The sequence below is a fragment of the Monodelphis domestica genome, chromosome 2 (genome assembly GCF_027887165.1).
Source record: "Monodelphis domestica isolate mMonDom1 chromosome 2, mMonDom1.pri, whole genome shotgun sequence".
Lineage (NCBI taxonomy): Eukaryota > Metazoa > Chordata > Mammalia > Didelphimorphia > Didelphidae > Monodelphis > Monodelphis domestica.
In genome coordinates this window covers 306,866,365-306,882,655 of record NC_077228.1, presented here as the reverse complement: position 1 = coordinate 306,882,655, position 16,291 = coordinate 306,866,365, and the positions used below count along the sequence as shown (strand labels likewise).

The window sequence follows — 16,291 nt, the reverse complement described above, 5'->3', positions numbered from 1 at the left end:
TACCCAATTCAGCTAGCTGGTATACCGCCATGAACCTCACAAGTGCCTATTTTATGGTCCCATTGGACCCCAAGAGTCAGAACATCTTTGCATTCCAATGGGGGGACCATCAGATTTGTTGGACCTGATTGGTCCAGGGCTGTTCTGAAAGTGTTCAATATTTTGCAAATTTTTGAAAAGAGATCTAGAATCATTAAAACTTCACAAGAAGAGGTAGAGAATCAATATTTAACAGACAGAGAAACAGATTTACAAACAGACAAACATAGCAAAATAGTGTACTATGTGGATGACCTCCTGCTTGCATCCCCATCTGCTAGAACATGCCTGCAAGATTCAAAAACACTGCTAATAGAACTGTAAAAATTGCAGTGGGTCTTACCTAGTGTAGACTATCTAAGCTTCATCTTAGAGAAGGGCATTAGAAAAATCTCTACCAAAAGAATAGCAGACATTCAAAAGCTAGGATTGCCAAAAACAAACAGCTGAGGGCATTTCTAGGGATTTGTGGATTTTCAAGGCAGTGAATAATTAGGTATTCTCACATCTCCAAGTGTCTGACTGATTTAACTAAGAATGAAGTGGAAGAACCCCTAAAACTTACAAAGGAACACTTGAATGCTCTCTCACAACTGAAACAAGCGATTTTCACAGCTCCAGAATTGGGAATTCCAGATTACACCAAGGAATTCCATCTCTTTGTCAAAGGGGATACCTTCTGGAGTCCTAGCATAGACCTTTGGACTGCAGATGAGGCCAATTGCATATTATAGTACCATACTGAATACTGTAGCTCAAGGCATGATTCGTTGCTTGAGATGCATAGCTACGGCCGCTCTAATGGTGAAAAAAGCCAATGACCTGGTTCTGGGATGCAGATTGCATGTGTACTCTGCTCATCAAATAGAGAAAATACTAAAAATGAGTAGCATACAAGCATTTACACTTGCCAGATTATCCCACTATGACATCATCCTACTAGGCAATGAAAACCTCTTTCTACACCAATGTGCACCATTAAATCCAGCAACTCTTATTCCTCACTTACCTTTAACAGAAAAGCCACTACACGGCTGTGCACAAACAGCAGATCTAGTGCAGAAGTCCAGACAGGATTTAAAACATACTCCCCTCATAAATACTGACATGGAGTTATTTTCTGATGGATCTTCTCACATACATTGAAACAAAAGAGTCACCAGTACATCTGTAGTCACCCAAACTGACATGCTCTGGCATGCCTCTCTGCCTAGCCATGTCAGGGCTCAGGGAGCAGAATTAAAAGCTCTTGCAATAGCTCTCATCTTAGGTAAAGACAAAAGAATCAATGTTTATTGTGACTCGAATTATGCATTCTCGGTTTTGCACTGGGTAGGGGATATATGGAAGAAGAGGGTTCATTACATCAGCTGAAAACACATAGCTTATGGGAAATAAATCACAACTCTTAGATGTAGTTCTGTTGCCAAAAGAAATAGCTATAATACATTGCAAAGCTCACTCCTTTGGCAAAGATAAGGTATCCCAAGGGAATAATAGGGCTGAAATAACAGCAAAATTTGCAGCCAGATTTGGTCCCATACATGTGCTGAACTTCTCTCTAGTAGAAAAGCAAGATATCATACAAACTTACAATAAAAGAGAGGTTCTGTCATGGAAACAATGATTGGGAGCAAATCTAGTGAATAGGATCTGGATAGCAGAAGGAGGGAAACCTATTCTGCCCAAGATATTGTACTATCATCTCTGCAAACTCATACATTCCAAAGGACATTATGGCACTATGGCATTGTTAGACAAAATTAAAAGATTTGGGGCAGCTCCAGGGATATCTACATATGCAATAAAAGTATGCCAGGCATGTGATCTTTGCAGGCGATACAACCAAGGTCATTTTAGAAGCAAAGCATTAGGGGGTAAACCTTAGCTTTCACAACCTTTTAATGCTTGCAGATAGATTACATCAACATGCCTAGTGACAAAGGATATAAGTATGCCCTAGTGATTGCGGACAGATTAACCTGGTGGACAGAAGCATATCCAGCCAAAAAGAATAACACAGCCTTTGTAGTCAGGACACATCTGAAAGAGATCATCCCCAGATCCAGCATTCCATACAGCATAGATTCTGATAGAGGGACTCACTTTACATCTAAAATCTTACAAGAAATCTATCAGAATCTGGAAATAAAGAGAAATCTACAAAGAAAAAATTCACACAGAGTCTTATCCTCATTCATGTAATCTTAACCAATCTTACACACACTCATACAATAGCAACAAATTTTACACAAATTTAAAGTAAGTAACTTATTCAAAGTCGGTGCAATTGTCAAGGTAACAAATCTGCACAAAATGAAAAGGGGGAATTTATATGAGAGAAAAAATCAGATTCAGCAATACAAAGTGTAAAAGAGAGAAAATCAGATCCAGCAAACTTGAGGAATACAGAGGAGGATGAGACATATATAAACTGATGCAAAGTAGAGTAAACAGAACCAACAATATAATAAACATAATGCCTAAAACAACAGGTGGATAGAACTGTCACAAGATGAGTGAAAATGAATGTTGAAAATTATCAAGAACAAGATTAGCCCCATTAAGAGATAATGAGATGTTCCATACCTCTCCTCTACCTTCCTGCCAATTCTTTCACAAAGGAGGAGGTGTGGGGAGGTCCCCAGGTGTGAAACATTCTTTATGATGATAGATTTATTGGTTTTGCTGATTATTTTTCTCTTAAACAAAATCTTTGTTTCAAAATGATGGTTTCCTAGGAGTGAGTAAAGAAGAGGAGGAATGCAGGAGGACATCTAGATAATGTGAAAACAAAATATTTCATTTTTAAATCATTCATTTTTAAAGAATAATAAAAATTAATATATGTGATAGCTATGTCTAGAGGGTAAGTTTTTAAGAAACAAGGAATGGTGATTATAAAAGAAAATAATATTTATTATCATATTATTACATTGTTAATATAAAAATAGCTAGCTTGTGTTTCCATAATGCCTACTATGTGCTGGGCACCATTTCACAAATTTCACAAATAACTCATTTGATCCTCAGAACAACCCTGAGGATGATGTTTTTATTATTTTTATTTTACAGTTGAGGAAACTGAGGCAAGCTTGCCCAAGGTCACACAACTAGAAACTATCTAAGGTGTATTGGAACTTAGGTCTTCCTGACTTCAAGTTCATCACTATCTCCTGCACCACCTTAGCTGCCTAATTTTATGCCACTTAAAAGCTTTTGCCTGATTTGAAGGGAAGCGACCGAAAATTAAAATCTGATCAGATACTCAGAGAAGATACATTGGCAACTAACAGTAGTAATAAGAACAAAAGCTGTCCCCTAATATGTGTATTCAAAGGATATGAACAAAGAGTTCTCAAAGAAAATTATGGAAACATCCATAAAATGCTCTGAATCACTAACAAGAGAAACAGAACAACTCTGAGGTTTCACCTCTCAAACCACAAACTGGACAAGATAACAAAAGATGGAAAGTCATTGTTAAGGGCAGCTAGGTGGCGACAGAATGCCAGGCCTGGAGTCTGGAGGAACCTGAATTGAAATTTAAACTTGAAACACTTACTAATTGTGTGACCTGGGCAAGTCTCTTAAGCGAGTTTGCCGGGCCCTCGCCCTTCTGTCTTAGAATTGTTTCTAAGACAAAGGTAAGGTAAAAAATATTAGAGGGGTTCTGAAAAGACAGACACACTAATGCACTGTTGTTCAAGCTATCAAGTTTAATTCTTCTGGAAAGAAATTTGAAATTGTATAAAGAAAGTTACTCAGACGTGCTTATTCTTTGAGCCAGCGGTTCTGTTGCTATATTTATAGCTATATCTATACACCAAAATATTTACTTTACAAAATGCATTTTTTAGTAACAAAGAACCAGAAAAGAAAGTAGATAAAAAGTAGATAAAAGCACATAAAAAATGGAAGATTTCTGTGTAAAAATGAATATGGTAAATATAGAGAAATATGGGAAGACATAAAATGAGCAGAATCAGGAAAACAATATACACATTGTTTTGTGTATATGGAAATGGAAATGAAAAGAAGAATAAATTTTTTTTTAAAGTTACAAAGTTAAAAATGAAAGCTTGGCCCCAAAGAATAGATATGAGAATATCCCTTTCCTGACTTCTTTGCAGAGGGCAGGCACTATGTGTAATGAAAAACTCCATACAAATTTGAACATTTTTGATATATTGATTATCTTTGCTCAATAGTTCCTCTCCCCCACCACACACACACACGAATCTCTTTTTAATTCTTTGTTTTAAGAGATGGCTTTATTGGGGGAAAAGGGAAAATGAGAAAGGAATATGTTGGGAAATAAATGATGTAAAAATATTTCAACAAAAATTTGTTTTTAAAAATAAGATGTATGTAACAAATTACATAATATATTATTATTATATTTATTAATAGATAACATTTAGACCCAAAGCATATGAGAAATATTGTGGTTCTCTATGAAAAATTCATGCTACAAACAAAAACTTCTGAATCAAATTCCTTAGTACTGACACAGGAAACACACACCTGATGAGTAAATGAGGAGGTGCTGAAGGAAATGATTAATTTTTCAGCACGCCTTTTGAGTTCATGTTCAAACAGAATATAATGAAGACCAACAAAACATTCCTTGTCCTAAAAATGGTGACATAATATCAGTATCAGTATAAACCTGTGGAGCTACTAGTCAGAAAAAAGATTAAAGGAAGTGCTTAAGAATGAACATACAGTATATGTGGTACATCTCTTGTCATCACAGAAACCAAAAGTAAATATGTAGAAAAGGCTTTTTTGAAGGTATAAATAATAACAGAAAGGAATGATTAAATATGTTTCTCCCATAAGAAACATAAGATCATAGATTCAGTCAGAATGGACCTTAACTGTACAAATAAGGAGACTGAGACAGAGAGATTAAGTGAATTGCCCAGGGTCTGGGATTGGATTCGAACCCAGACATTTCATACTTTCTAAACTTTTTACTTAAAATTCTAACACAATTATAAAAATAAAACAAAAGTATGGGTGATTAGACACACCTTAGAGATTCCAAAAGTTATTAATTGCATCTCTAGCTCATTTTATTTTATGCCATAGTTGCCTTGTTTACACTATAAACAATAAACACAATAAACACTGATGTGTTTATTGAATCTAGATACTTAGAAATTTATAATGTTGGGTGATTAGTTTTCTTTTCAGTAATTTAGGAAATAATCAACACTCAAAATAAGGAAAAACATATATTGAAGATGTAAAGCTATTAATTTGCAATGGCAAATTGACCTTCATCTTAACCCCTCATCTCTTATCATACTCACTGGCAGCAGCTGCCTTCCTCTGATTCTTGTTCTGCCCACCAACATTTTTCTTTTTTTTTTTTTTAAGTTTTTAAAACAGCATTTTATTTGGTCATTTTCATACATTATTCATTGGAAACAGAGATCATTTTCTTTTCCTCCCCCTCTACCCCTCCCCTAGCCGACGTGCGATTCCTCTGGGTACCACATGTGTCCTTGCTCCCAAACCATTTCCTTGTTGTTGGTATTCGCATTAGGGAGCTCATCTAGGGTCTCTCCTCGATCATGTCCCCTCAACCTCTGTAGTCAAGCAGTTGCTTTTCCTCGGTGTTTTTACTCCCTCAGTTTGTCCTCTGCTTGAGGATAGTTTGTTTTTTTTCCTCATAGATCCCTGCAGATTGTTCAGGGACATTGTAAAGCCATTAATGGAGAATTCCATTATGTTTGATTGTACCACAGTGTCTCAGTCTCTGTGTACAATGTTCTCCTGGTTCTGCTCCTCTCACTCTGCATCACTTCCTGGAGGTTGTTCCAGTCTCCATGGAACTCCTCCACTTTATTATTCCTTTTAGCACAATAGTATTCCATCACCAACATATACCACAGTTTGCTCAGTCATTCCCCAATTGATGGGCATCCCCTCGTTTTCCAGTTTTTGGCTACCACAAAGAGTGCAGCTATGAATATTCTTGTACAAGTCTTTTTCCTTATTATCTCTTTGGGATACAAACCCAGCAGTGCTATGGCTGGATCAAAGGACAGACAGTCTCTTATAGTCCTTTGGGCATAGTTCCAAATTGTCCTCCAGAATGGTTGGATCAATTCACAACTCCACCAGCAATGCATTAATGTCCCTACTTTGCCACATCTCCTCCAGCATTCATTACTTTCCTTTGCTGTCATGTTGAACAATCTGCAAGGTGTGAGGTGATACCTCAAAGTTGTTTTGATTTGCATCTCTCTGATTATAAGAGATCTAGAACACTTTACTTTTTCATGTGCTTATTAATAGTCTTGATTTCTTTAACTGAAAATTGCCTATTCATGTCCCTTGCCCATTTTTCAATTGGAGAATGGCTTGATTTTTTGTACAACTGGTTTAGCTCTTTATAGATTTGAGTAATTAGACCTTTGTCAGAGGTTTTTGTTATGAAGATTGTTTCCCAATTTGTTGCTTCCCTTCTAATTTTAGTTACATTGGTTTTGTTTGTACAAAATCTTTTTAATTTGATGTAGTCAAAATTATTTTTTATATTTTGTGACTCTTTCTAATTTACTTATTTACTTATTACCTAATTTACTTATAGTTTCCTTCTTTATATTCAAGTCATTCACCCATTCTGAGTTTATCTTGGTGTAGGGTGTGAGATGTTGATCCAAACCCAATCTCCCCCATATTGTCTTCAAATTTTCCCAGTAGTTTTTGTCAAATAGTGGATTTTTGTCCCCAAAGCTGGAATCATTGGATTTATCATACACTGTATTGCTGAGGTAATTTACCCCAAGTCTATTCCACCGATCCTCCTGTCTCTTAGCCAGTACCAAATTGTTTTAATAACCACTGCTTTGTGGTATAGTTTGAGATCTGGGACTGCAAGGCCACCTTACTTTGTATTTTTTTTTCATTATTTCCCTGGATATCCTTGATCCTTTGTTCTTCCAAATGAACTTTGTTATGGTTTTCTCTAATTCAGTAAAAAGGTTTTTTGGTAGTTCAATGGGTATGGCATTAAATATATAGATAAATTTGGGTAGGATGGTCATTTTTATTATGTTAGCTCGTCCCTCCCATGAGCAATCAATGTTTTTCCAATTGTTTAGATCTAGTTTTAATTGTGTGGAGAGTGTTTTGTAGTTGTGTTCATATAGTTCCTGTGTTTGTCTCAGCAGATAGATTCCTAAGTATTTTATATTGTCTCAGGTGACTTTAAATGGAATTTCTCTTTCTAATTCTTGCTGCTGAACTGGGTTGGAGATATATAGAAATGCTGATGACTTATACGGGTTTATTTTATATCCTGAAAATTTGCTAAAGTTGTTGATTATTTTGATTAGCTTTTTGGTTGATTCTCTAGGATTCTTTAAGTAAATCATCATATCATCCTCAAAGAGTGATAGCTTGGTCTCATCATTGCCAATTTTAATACCTTCAATTTCTTTTTCTTCTCTAATGGCTACTGCTAGTGTTTCTAGTAGAATATTAAATAATAAAGGTGATAATGGGCACCCTTGTTTATCTTATTGGGAAGGCTTCAAGTTTATCCCCATTGCAGATGATGTTTGCTGATGGTTTTGGATATATACTTTTTATTATTTTTAGAAAAGACCCTTCTATTCCTATACTTTCAAGTGTTTTCAATAGGAATGGGTGTTGTATTTTATCAAAGGCTTTTTCTGCATCTATTGAGATAATCATGTGATTTTTGTCAGTTTGCTTGTTTATATGGTCAATTATGTGGATGGTTTTCCTAATATTGAACCATCCTTGCATTCCTAGTATGAATCCTACCTGATCATAGTGGATAACCCTTGTGATGACTTGCAGGAGTCTTTTTGCTAGTATCCTATTTAAGATTTTTGAATCTATATTCATTAGGGAGATTGGCCTATAGTTTTCTTTCTCTGTTTTTAACCTGCCTGGCTTTGGGATCAATACCATATTTGTGTTGTAAAAAGAATTTGGTAGAACCCCTTCTTGGCTTATTCTGTCAAATAGTTTGTATAATATTGGGATTAGCTGTTCTTTGAATGTTTGATAGAATTCATTTGTGAATCCATCTAGACCTGGGGATTTTTTCTTAGGGAGTTCTTTGATGGTTTGTTCAATTTCTTTTTCTGATATGGGGTTGTTTAGGTAATTTATTACTTCTTCTTTTAGTCTAGGCAATTTATATTTTTGTAAGCATTCATCCATATCACTTAGATTGCCATATTTGTTGCCATATAATTGTTCATAGTAGTTTTTAATGGTTGCCTTGATTTCCTCTTCATTAGAGATGAGGTCTCCTTTTTCATCTTGGATACTGTCAATTTGGTTTCTTTCTTTCCTTTTTTTAATTAAACTGACTAGTACTTTGTCAATTTTATTTGTTTTTTCAAAGTACCAGCTTCTAATCTTATTTATTAAATCAATAGTTCTTTGACTTTCAATTTTATTAATTTCTCCTTTGATTTTTAGGATTTCTAATTTAGTCTTCATCTGAGGATTTTTAATTTGTACACTTTCTAGTTTTTTCATTTGCATGCCCAATTCATTGACCTCTGCCCTTCTTAATTTGTTTATATATGAACTCAAGGATATAAATTTTCCCCTGAGTACTGCTTTGGCTGCATCCCATAGGTTTTGAAAGGATGTCTCACCATTGTCATTTTCTTCAATGAAGTTATTAATTGTTTTTACAATTTGTTCTTTAACTAGCTGGTTTTGGAGAATCATATTGTTTAATTTCCAATTAATTTTTGATTTATCTCTCCATGTGCTCTTACTAATTATTATTTTTATTGCATTGTGGTCTGAGAAGGTTGCATTTATTATTTCTGCCCTTTTGCACTTGTTTGCAATGATTTTGTGTCCTAATACTTGGTCAATTTTTGTGAATGTACCATGTGCTGCTGAAAAGAAGGTGTATTCCTTTTTTGTCCCTGTTTATTTTTCTCCATATGTCTACTAACTCTAATTTTTCTAAGATTTCATTTGCTTCTCTCACCTCTTATTTATTTTTTGGTTTGATTTATCTAGTTCAGATAGAGGAAGATTCAGATCTCCCACTAGTATAGTTTTTCTATGTATTTCATCCTTGAGCTCCTCTAGTTTCTCTTTTAGAAATTTGGATGCTCTGCCATTTGGTGAATACCTATTGAGTACAGATATTTCCTCGTTGTCTATACTGCCTTTTATCAGGATGTAATTACCTTCCCTATCTCTTAAGTAGATTTATTTTTACTTTGGCTTTGTTAGATATCATGATTGCTATTCCTGCCTTCTTTTTATCATTTGATGCCCAATAGATTTGGCTCCATCCTCTTAAGTTCACCCTATGCATACCTACCTTCCTCATGTGTGTTTCTTGCAGACAGCATATGGTAGGGTTTTGGATTCTAATCTACTCTGCTATTCACTTGCGTTTTATGGGTGAGTTCATTCCATTCACATTCAGAGTTATGATTACTAGCTGTTTATTTCCCAGCATTTTGATTTCTACTCCTGATCCTGCCTTTTCTTCTTTCACTATTTCCTTCTATACCAATGTTTGTTTATAGTCAGTCCCCCTAGATCCCCCCCTTATTTTACTTCCCTTTCTCCCCCCTCCCTTCTTATTCCCTCCCTGTAGTCTTTTTAAAATTTCCCCCCCACCCTCTCCCTCCCTTGTACTGCTTCCCTCCCCACCAGTCCATTTTTTACCCTTCTACTCCCCTATAGGGTGCAAATCTATCCTCTTCCCCAATGAATTGGATTGTTCTTCCCTCTTTAGGTCAGTTTCAAAGTACGTAAGAGTTGAGTATTTCCTATCTCCAACCCCTTTACCCTTCCAGTGTATCGATGTTCTCCCCCCTCCCGCCATGAGCTTCTTTGTGATATATAAATTTACCCCTATTTGTTTTTTTCCCATTTCTTTTAGTATTAACCTCTTTTTTTTTTAGCTCTGGTTGTGTGTATATATATATATATATATATATATATATGTACACACACAAGTATATGTATTTATGCATGCATATATCTATATACCTATTTATGTCTTGTCCTTTCATCCTATACATTTTGTCATTGTTCCCTCTAAGTGTAATTCTTCTAGCTGCCCAGGTGCTAGCAACAGTTTTTAAGAGTTACCAATGACCTCTTCTCTTATAGGGAAACATATCATTTTAACTTATTGAGTCTCTTACAAAATTTTGTTGTTGTTATTGTTGTTGTTTTTTAAATCCCTACCTTCCATCTTGGAGTCAATACTGTGTATTGGCTCCAAGGCAGAAGAGTGGTAAGGGCTAGGCAATGGGAGTTAAGTGACTTGCCCAGGGTCACACAGCTGGGAAGTGTCTGAGGCCAGATTTGAACCTAGGACCTCCCATCTCTAGGCCTGGCTCTCAATCCACTGAGCTACTCAGCTGCCCCCTGTTGTTTTGTTTTGTTTTGTTTTCTCCTCTTTTTTTTTAATTACCTTTTGATGATTCTCTTGAGTTCTGTGCTTGGACATCAAATTTTCTGTTCAGGTCTGGTCTTTTCTTTATGAATGCTTGGAATTCTTCTATTATGTTGAATGACCATACTTTCCCCTGTAAGAATATAGTCAGTTTTGACATTTCTTGGTGTTGTCAGTTGGGGATTAAATACAGGGGATGATCTATGGATTCTTTCAATCTCCACTTTCCCCTCTTGTTCTAGGATATCAGGACAGTATTCCTGAATATTTTCCTTTAGTATTATGTCCAGGCTTTTTTTGTTGTTGTTGTGGTCTTCTGGTAGTCCAATGATTCTTAAATTGTCTCTTCTTGAATGATTTTCTAAATTGTCTGTTTTGTGAATGAGATGCTTCACATTTTCCTCAATTTTTTCACTCTTCTTGTTTTGTTTTATAGTGTCCTGCTGCCTTGTGAGGTCACTTAATTCTAGTTGTTGTATTCTGGTACTTAAAAATTGGATTTCATCTCTGGTTTTTTGGTCATCCTTTTCCTTCTGGTCTGATTTTCTTTGAAGATCATCTTTCATCCTCTTTACCTCGTCTTTCGTCTACTTTGCCTCATTTTCCAGCTGTTTGATTTTGGCTTTCAAGTCATTATTTTCTCTTTTTACTTCAAGTGCCTCTGTTTCCAGATGACTTATCTTAATTTTTAACTTCTTTTCCCAATTGTCTTCAGCCTCTCTTAGTTGTGTTTTGAGTTCTTCCACAGCCTGTATCCAATTCGCTGGGATTTCTGGTTTATTGTTTGCTGATCTCTCCTCCTCTGTTCCATTTGCTGAGTAGTACCTGTCTATTGTAGTTTCTTTCTTCTTTTTCTGTTGTTTGCTCAAATTCACCCCTTCTTTACTCCCCATATTTGTCTGTGCTCTTGTTCCTTCATTTTTTAGTCTTTTGGGGGACTTCTATCAGTCTCCCCTCTTGGAGCTTTAACAGAAGATCTCTTGGTGTAGTCTCTGGGGGAAGAGTTGTTGGGGATTTTGAGCTTCCCTGTCCTCTGGAGGCTTTTGATTGGATTAAAGTCCAACAGTCAATGAGGATGGATGGGGAGCCTGGGCTTCCCTGAGTTCTGGAAACTTTTGATGGGATTAAATTCAGCTTAGTTGGGCTGGGTGTGCTCTGAGTCCAAAACTTCCTGAAAGGCTGGAGCAAATATGGAGGATCTCCAAAGCTCTGGCCAGGCTGCCAGGTCTATGCTACCTCTCTAGCTCCTTCCCCGCTTTCTGTGTTGGACACTCCGAACTTGGCCAGCCCTTCTCTCAAACTTTGCCCTTCAGACCAGCACCTTTGCCCACCCAGAAGTTCCTGCTGCTGCTGGAATCTCAGTGCTCTGGGTGGGAGGGGGGGATGGGTCATGGGACCTTCCTTCTTTCTTCCCCTTAAACCCGGGTGTTCTCGGATTCCGGATTTTTGGGGGGAGTACCTTTTGAATTAAGTCCAACAGGAGAGTGTCTTGGCTCTGTCTTGTTAAGTTTGGTTTTTCAGTCCCTTAGGAGCATTCAGTTTGTGATCTGTAAGGAAGAGTTTTCAGAGGTCTGAAATTCTGCTCCTTCTAGGCTGCCATCTTGACTCAGCCCCCCCCCCAACATTTTTTTTATGTTTTGCTGTGGAAAAATTTGCAGCTTCTAGAAAAAGCAAAGCAATTAATTCCCTTTTATTTTAAAATTTCTATTGATATCATTTATTTATATCACCTTAATTTCCAAATATTTACCTCCTGTTCCCAACCTCACCAAGAGAGCCATCCCTTTTAAGAAAATAACAGAGGTAAAGGAGTTCAGTGAAAATTACCATATTAACCAAATATCATAGTATATGTAATGTTCCACACCCATCACCCCATCTCCTGCCAAGCAAGAGAGAAAGTGTTTTCTTTTCTCTAGGGATAAGCTTGATTATTATAATGACAGAATGTTCAGTTTGGGGGTTGGGAGGTTCTTTTTATTCTTTGCATTCATTGAGTATATCATTTTACTGGTTCTGCTTACTTCTCTTTGTAATCAAGCAATAAATGAACATTTATTTATTGCTTACTATCTTCCAGGCACTGTGTAGAATGCTGGGGATACAAAGAGGCAAAAGGTAGTCCCTTTGCTTAAGGAGCTTACAATTCTAGTGGGGAGACAACATGCCAACAAATAAATAGGACGTAAGTAATTTATAGAATAAAAAACAAATTAGAGAAGGCTTCCAGTAAAAAATGGGATTTTAGTTGAGATTTAAAGGAAGACAAAAAAATCAAAAGGGCATTATGAGCATGAGAGACAGTCAGAGAAAATGCCTAGAGCTGAGAGACGTAATGTCTTGTTCCTGGAACAGCCAGGAGGCCACTGTCACTGGATCAAAGAGTACATGTTGGGGCATAGGTATAAGGTTCATAGAAGTCAGTTTTCCCATGCTTCAGTGAATTCAAAGTACAAAATGAGGATCAAATGAGATAGTATATAAAGAGCTCTGCAAATCCTAAAGAACTATATATAAATGCTAGCTGTTATTGTGACTGTGGGCAACCACAATATTTTCCATTTGGTAAGATATTTGTATGGAAATTTTCTACTGTCATTGTCTTTAAAATGGGCATAAATCAGATACTTTTAGGTTCTCAGGCCCACCAACTATCAATTTCTCAAATTCTAATAGTCTTTTAGTGAGAGTATAAAGTTTTGACATTCGGTTAATATTCCTTATTTTCTTATTTTTACTATTCATATCAATGTATCTGTATGTTCCTTTAATTCTTATGTATTTTCTGGTGAACATTATGCCATTTCTAATTATTTGATGCTGACAATGAGTGAATTATGTTCAAACTTTGAATTCTTATGAATTTAAGCCTGGTCAAACACGTTTTGTCCTAATACTTTGCTTAAACCAGAAACAAATAAAATGCATGCTTATTTATGTATGTTATGTACAAACATTAGCACAGATTTGAATGTGGATTCTATTTTATTCAAATATACTTTTAAAATTTTCCTGTTTTCATGCTATTTTTTCTAAAGAAAAATTGTAAATTAAGCTTCTACAGATAGCCAACTTGTTAACTCCTTTATGTAGTCTGAAGATTGCTTGCAAGTGATAAGAATTATATCTGAAAAATTTTCCTGAATAATTTTACTATCTAGAATGCAGAAGGGCATATACAATTCATTAGCACTGGACCTTGCTTTTAGTATTAAAAAAAAGAATAGATAAATCATCCTCAAAATTTACCCTAACATATATATATATATGTATGTATATATATACACACACACACAAATAGATCTTCATGAAATCACAACAGTCAGAAGCTAAGATTAAAAGTAAAAAGTTGGGCAGCTAGATGGCACAGGCAATAGACTGTTAGACTTAGAGTCAGGAAGATGCATCTTACTGAGTACAAATCTGGCCCCAGACACTTACTAGCTGTGTGACTCTGAACAAGGTTATTTAACCCTCTTTTCCTCAGTTTCTCATCTGTAAAATGATCTAGAGAAGTAAATGGCAAACCACTCCAGTATCTGTGCCAAGAAAACCCTAAATGGGGATCACAAAGAGTAGAGCATGACCAAAACAAATGAATAACAATGAAAAAGTACCTGAATCAGACAATATGTGCATGATGATAAAATTGGAAGCACATTATAGTAACATCTTTCCTACCACTGTGATTCATCCTTAATTTTCTACCACATCACAAATCCTACAATCCAACCAGAAGGGAGAAATAACAGGAATGTTAAAGAGAAAGGGAAAGGAAATTTTACTAGTTAATAATCAAAGAAAAAAACCAGATACAGTTAATGAACATTTGCCTTGAATCCAAACAAATGAAAAAATTCAGATAATTCCTATATAGAGGTATAATAAACACAACAATTCATTTTATTTTTTTAAACCCTTATTTTCTGTCTTAAAATACTCTGTATTGGTTCTAAGGCAGAAGAGCAGTAAGGGCTAGGCAATGGGAGTTAAGTGTCTTGCCTAGGGTCACACAGCTAGGAAGTGTCTGAGGCCAGACAACAATTCATTTTAAAGTAATTTTCAAGTATAAGTCCTAGTTTGCAAAGTGAAATCAACCTACTATACCCTTTTCATCTACATTTATAGTAAAGTACTATAAAAATCACAACATGACAATAATATTCTAAGGTTCCTTCTGAATATTCAAAGAAAGATTAAATCATTTTCAGGATAGTTTTAATATTATGTATTTTATGTTAGTATTGTGTATTATATTTTAATTTGAGAAAATTAGTAAACCATATATCAAAACTCTCAGCCAGAATATTTTTAGTGAGATTTTATATTCCCAACTTTTCACAGAAATTTACACTTATTTTTGTATAGATACATATATGGATCTACGTGTATGGGCATAGACATACAAACAAATACAGAATTCCAATGATTCTGCAGTTTCATTGCTGTGGGTATTCCCTTCCAGGAAGCAAATTGCAACCCATCCCATTCCTGCTCATCAGATCCTGTCCATGCTGTCGCACAAATTCACTAACAGAGGGTTTACCATTCTCACTAAGTAGGGGCCTTCCTCCTGTTCTCTGAATGGTGAGGCGATCAATGGGGTCATGCAGGTTATCTCTCTGACCATATGACCTTTTTCAATTACATAGTTTTTTGAAAAGATAAAAACTTTATTTTAACCAGTCCTTCCATGTTTCATTTATAAAATCAAGATCATAGCCTTTTTCCAATCTGTTTCCTCAAATATATATTTGAGAAAACAGATTTATATATATATTGTCCTTTATTATGATTTAAGGGGAGAGAAAAAATCCATCTTTCTTCACAAAGTCCCAGAGTCAACTGTCCCTGCCCCCTTAATACATTAGCTAAAGACATCATTTTAATGAAACACAAACAATCCTGTAGTCTCTTTTTTAATAGATGAAAATTAACTGATAGACTCATAAGACTGTATTGTCTCATTCTTATAATTTCTCATTTCAGTGTATGCCATTCTTGTAAAAGGGTTGTATGAGAAGCTACTTCTGTTTGTGTACTAGGCTATATTTCATCAAGATGCCAGGCTGTCTTTATCTGTGAAAATGTCTCACAGTTGGATCTTCTTTTCTGTGCCTGAAATCTTGGCAGCTAACACCATCATTCCCTCTACTCTTTTAAGAACAGCTTTTACCCTGTAACAACCATTTCTCTCACAAGCTGATGAAAAGTAATTCACTAAAAAAAGAAAGGCTGTCCAAAAGTATTTTCATGGATTTTCTTGGCTCTCTCTAGTCACAAGCCTGCCAGAGTAGACATTGCAAAAGAAACAGTTTCCTCAGTTTACCATTCTCTATTTCAGTTCCTTTCAGCAAAGAGTACTCAATTGTACTTTGATGACATCTATTACATCACTTCTTCATAAATCCTGCAATTTCTGTATTGCTGCCTACTCAGGCATGCCATGAGCTTCTGCATTGCCCCAGTGCAGAATTCTCAACCTTAGTTCTTTACGGGTCAGAGTGTTCCATGACTTAAAGTCATACAATATCACTAAAAGAATTGGTATTAAAATAGGGGCCTTTATTTCAAGAAGCTTAAAGCTCTTAAAAAGAACTTTGAAGTACCCCAAAGTCAAATCATTCCATTTTGTTCAATTCTGGCTCCAGCTCATGGTCTACATGTATATATACTTACACAAAAAAGAAAGGATATTAGCATTCTGTTCTATAAATAATGACTTATTCAGAGGAGAGAGGGAGGAAGAAAGGATTGTAGAGATATGAAATTAAGGAATTTTAGAGATGGAATGGGTCATTTAGTCCATTT

At 35.7% G+C, this 16,291-nt stretch overlaps 1 protein-coding gene across 3 annotated transcripts in view; it reads right to left on the bottom strand.

The window, feature by feature from the left end:
* The window catches only part of BAG2 (BAG cochaperone 2), a 55,359-nt gene that overhangs the window by 9,506 nt on the left and 29,562 nt on the right, over positions 1-16,291 (bottom strand). The window contains exon 2 of one of the 3 annotated variants that reach the window (XM_056814345.1): positions 2,629-2,816. The exons of the other annotated variants lie outside the window; for them this stretch is intronic. Within the exon in view, the coding sequence (XP_056670323.1) occupies positions 2,629-2,816 (188 nt within the window). The remainder of the gene's footprint in view (positions 1-2,628; positions 2,817-16,291) is intronic. 3 annotated transcript variants of the gene reach the window in all.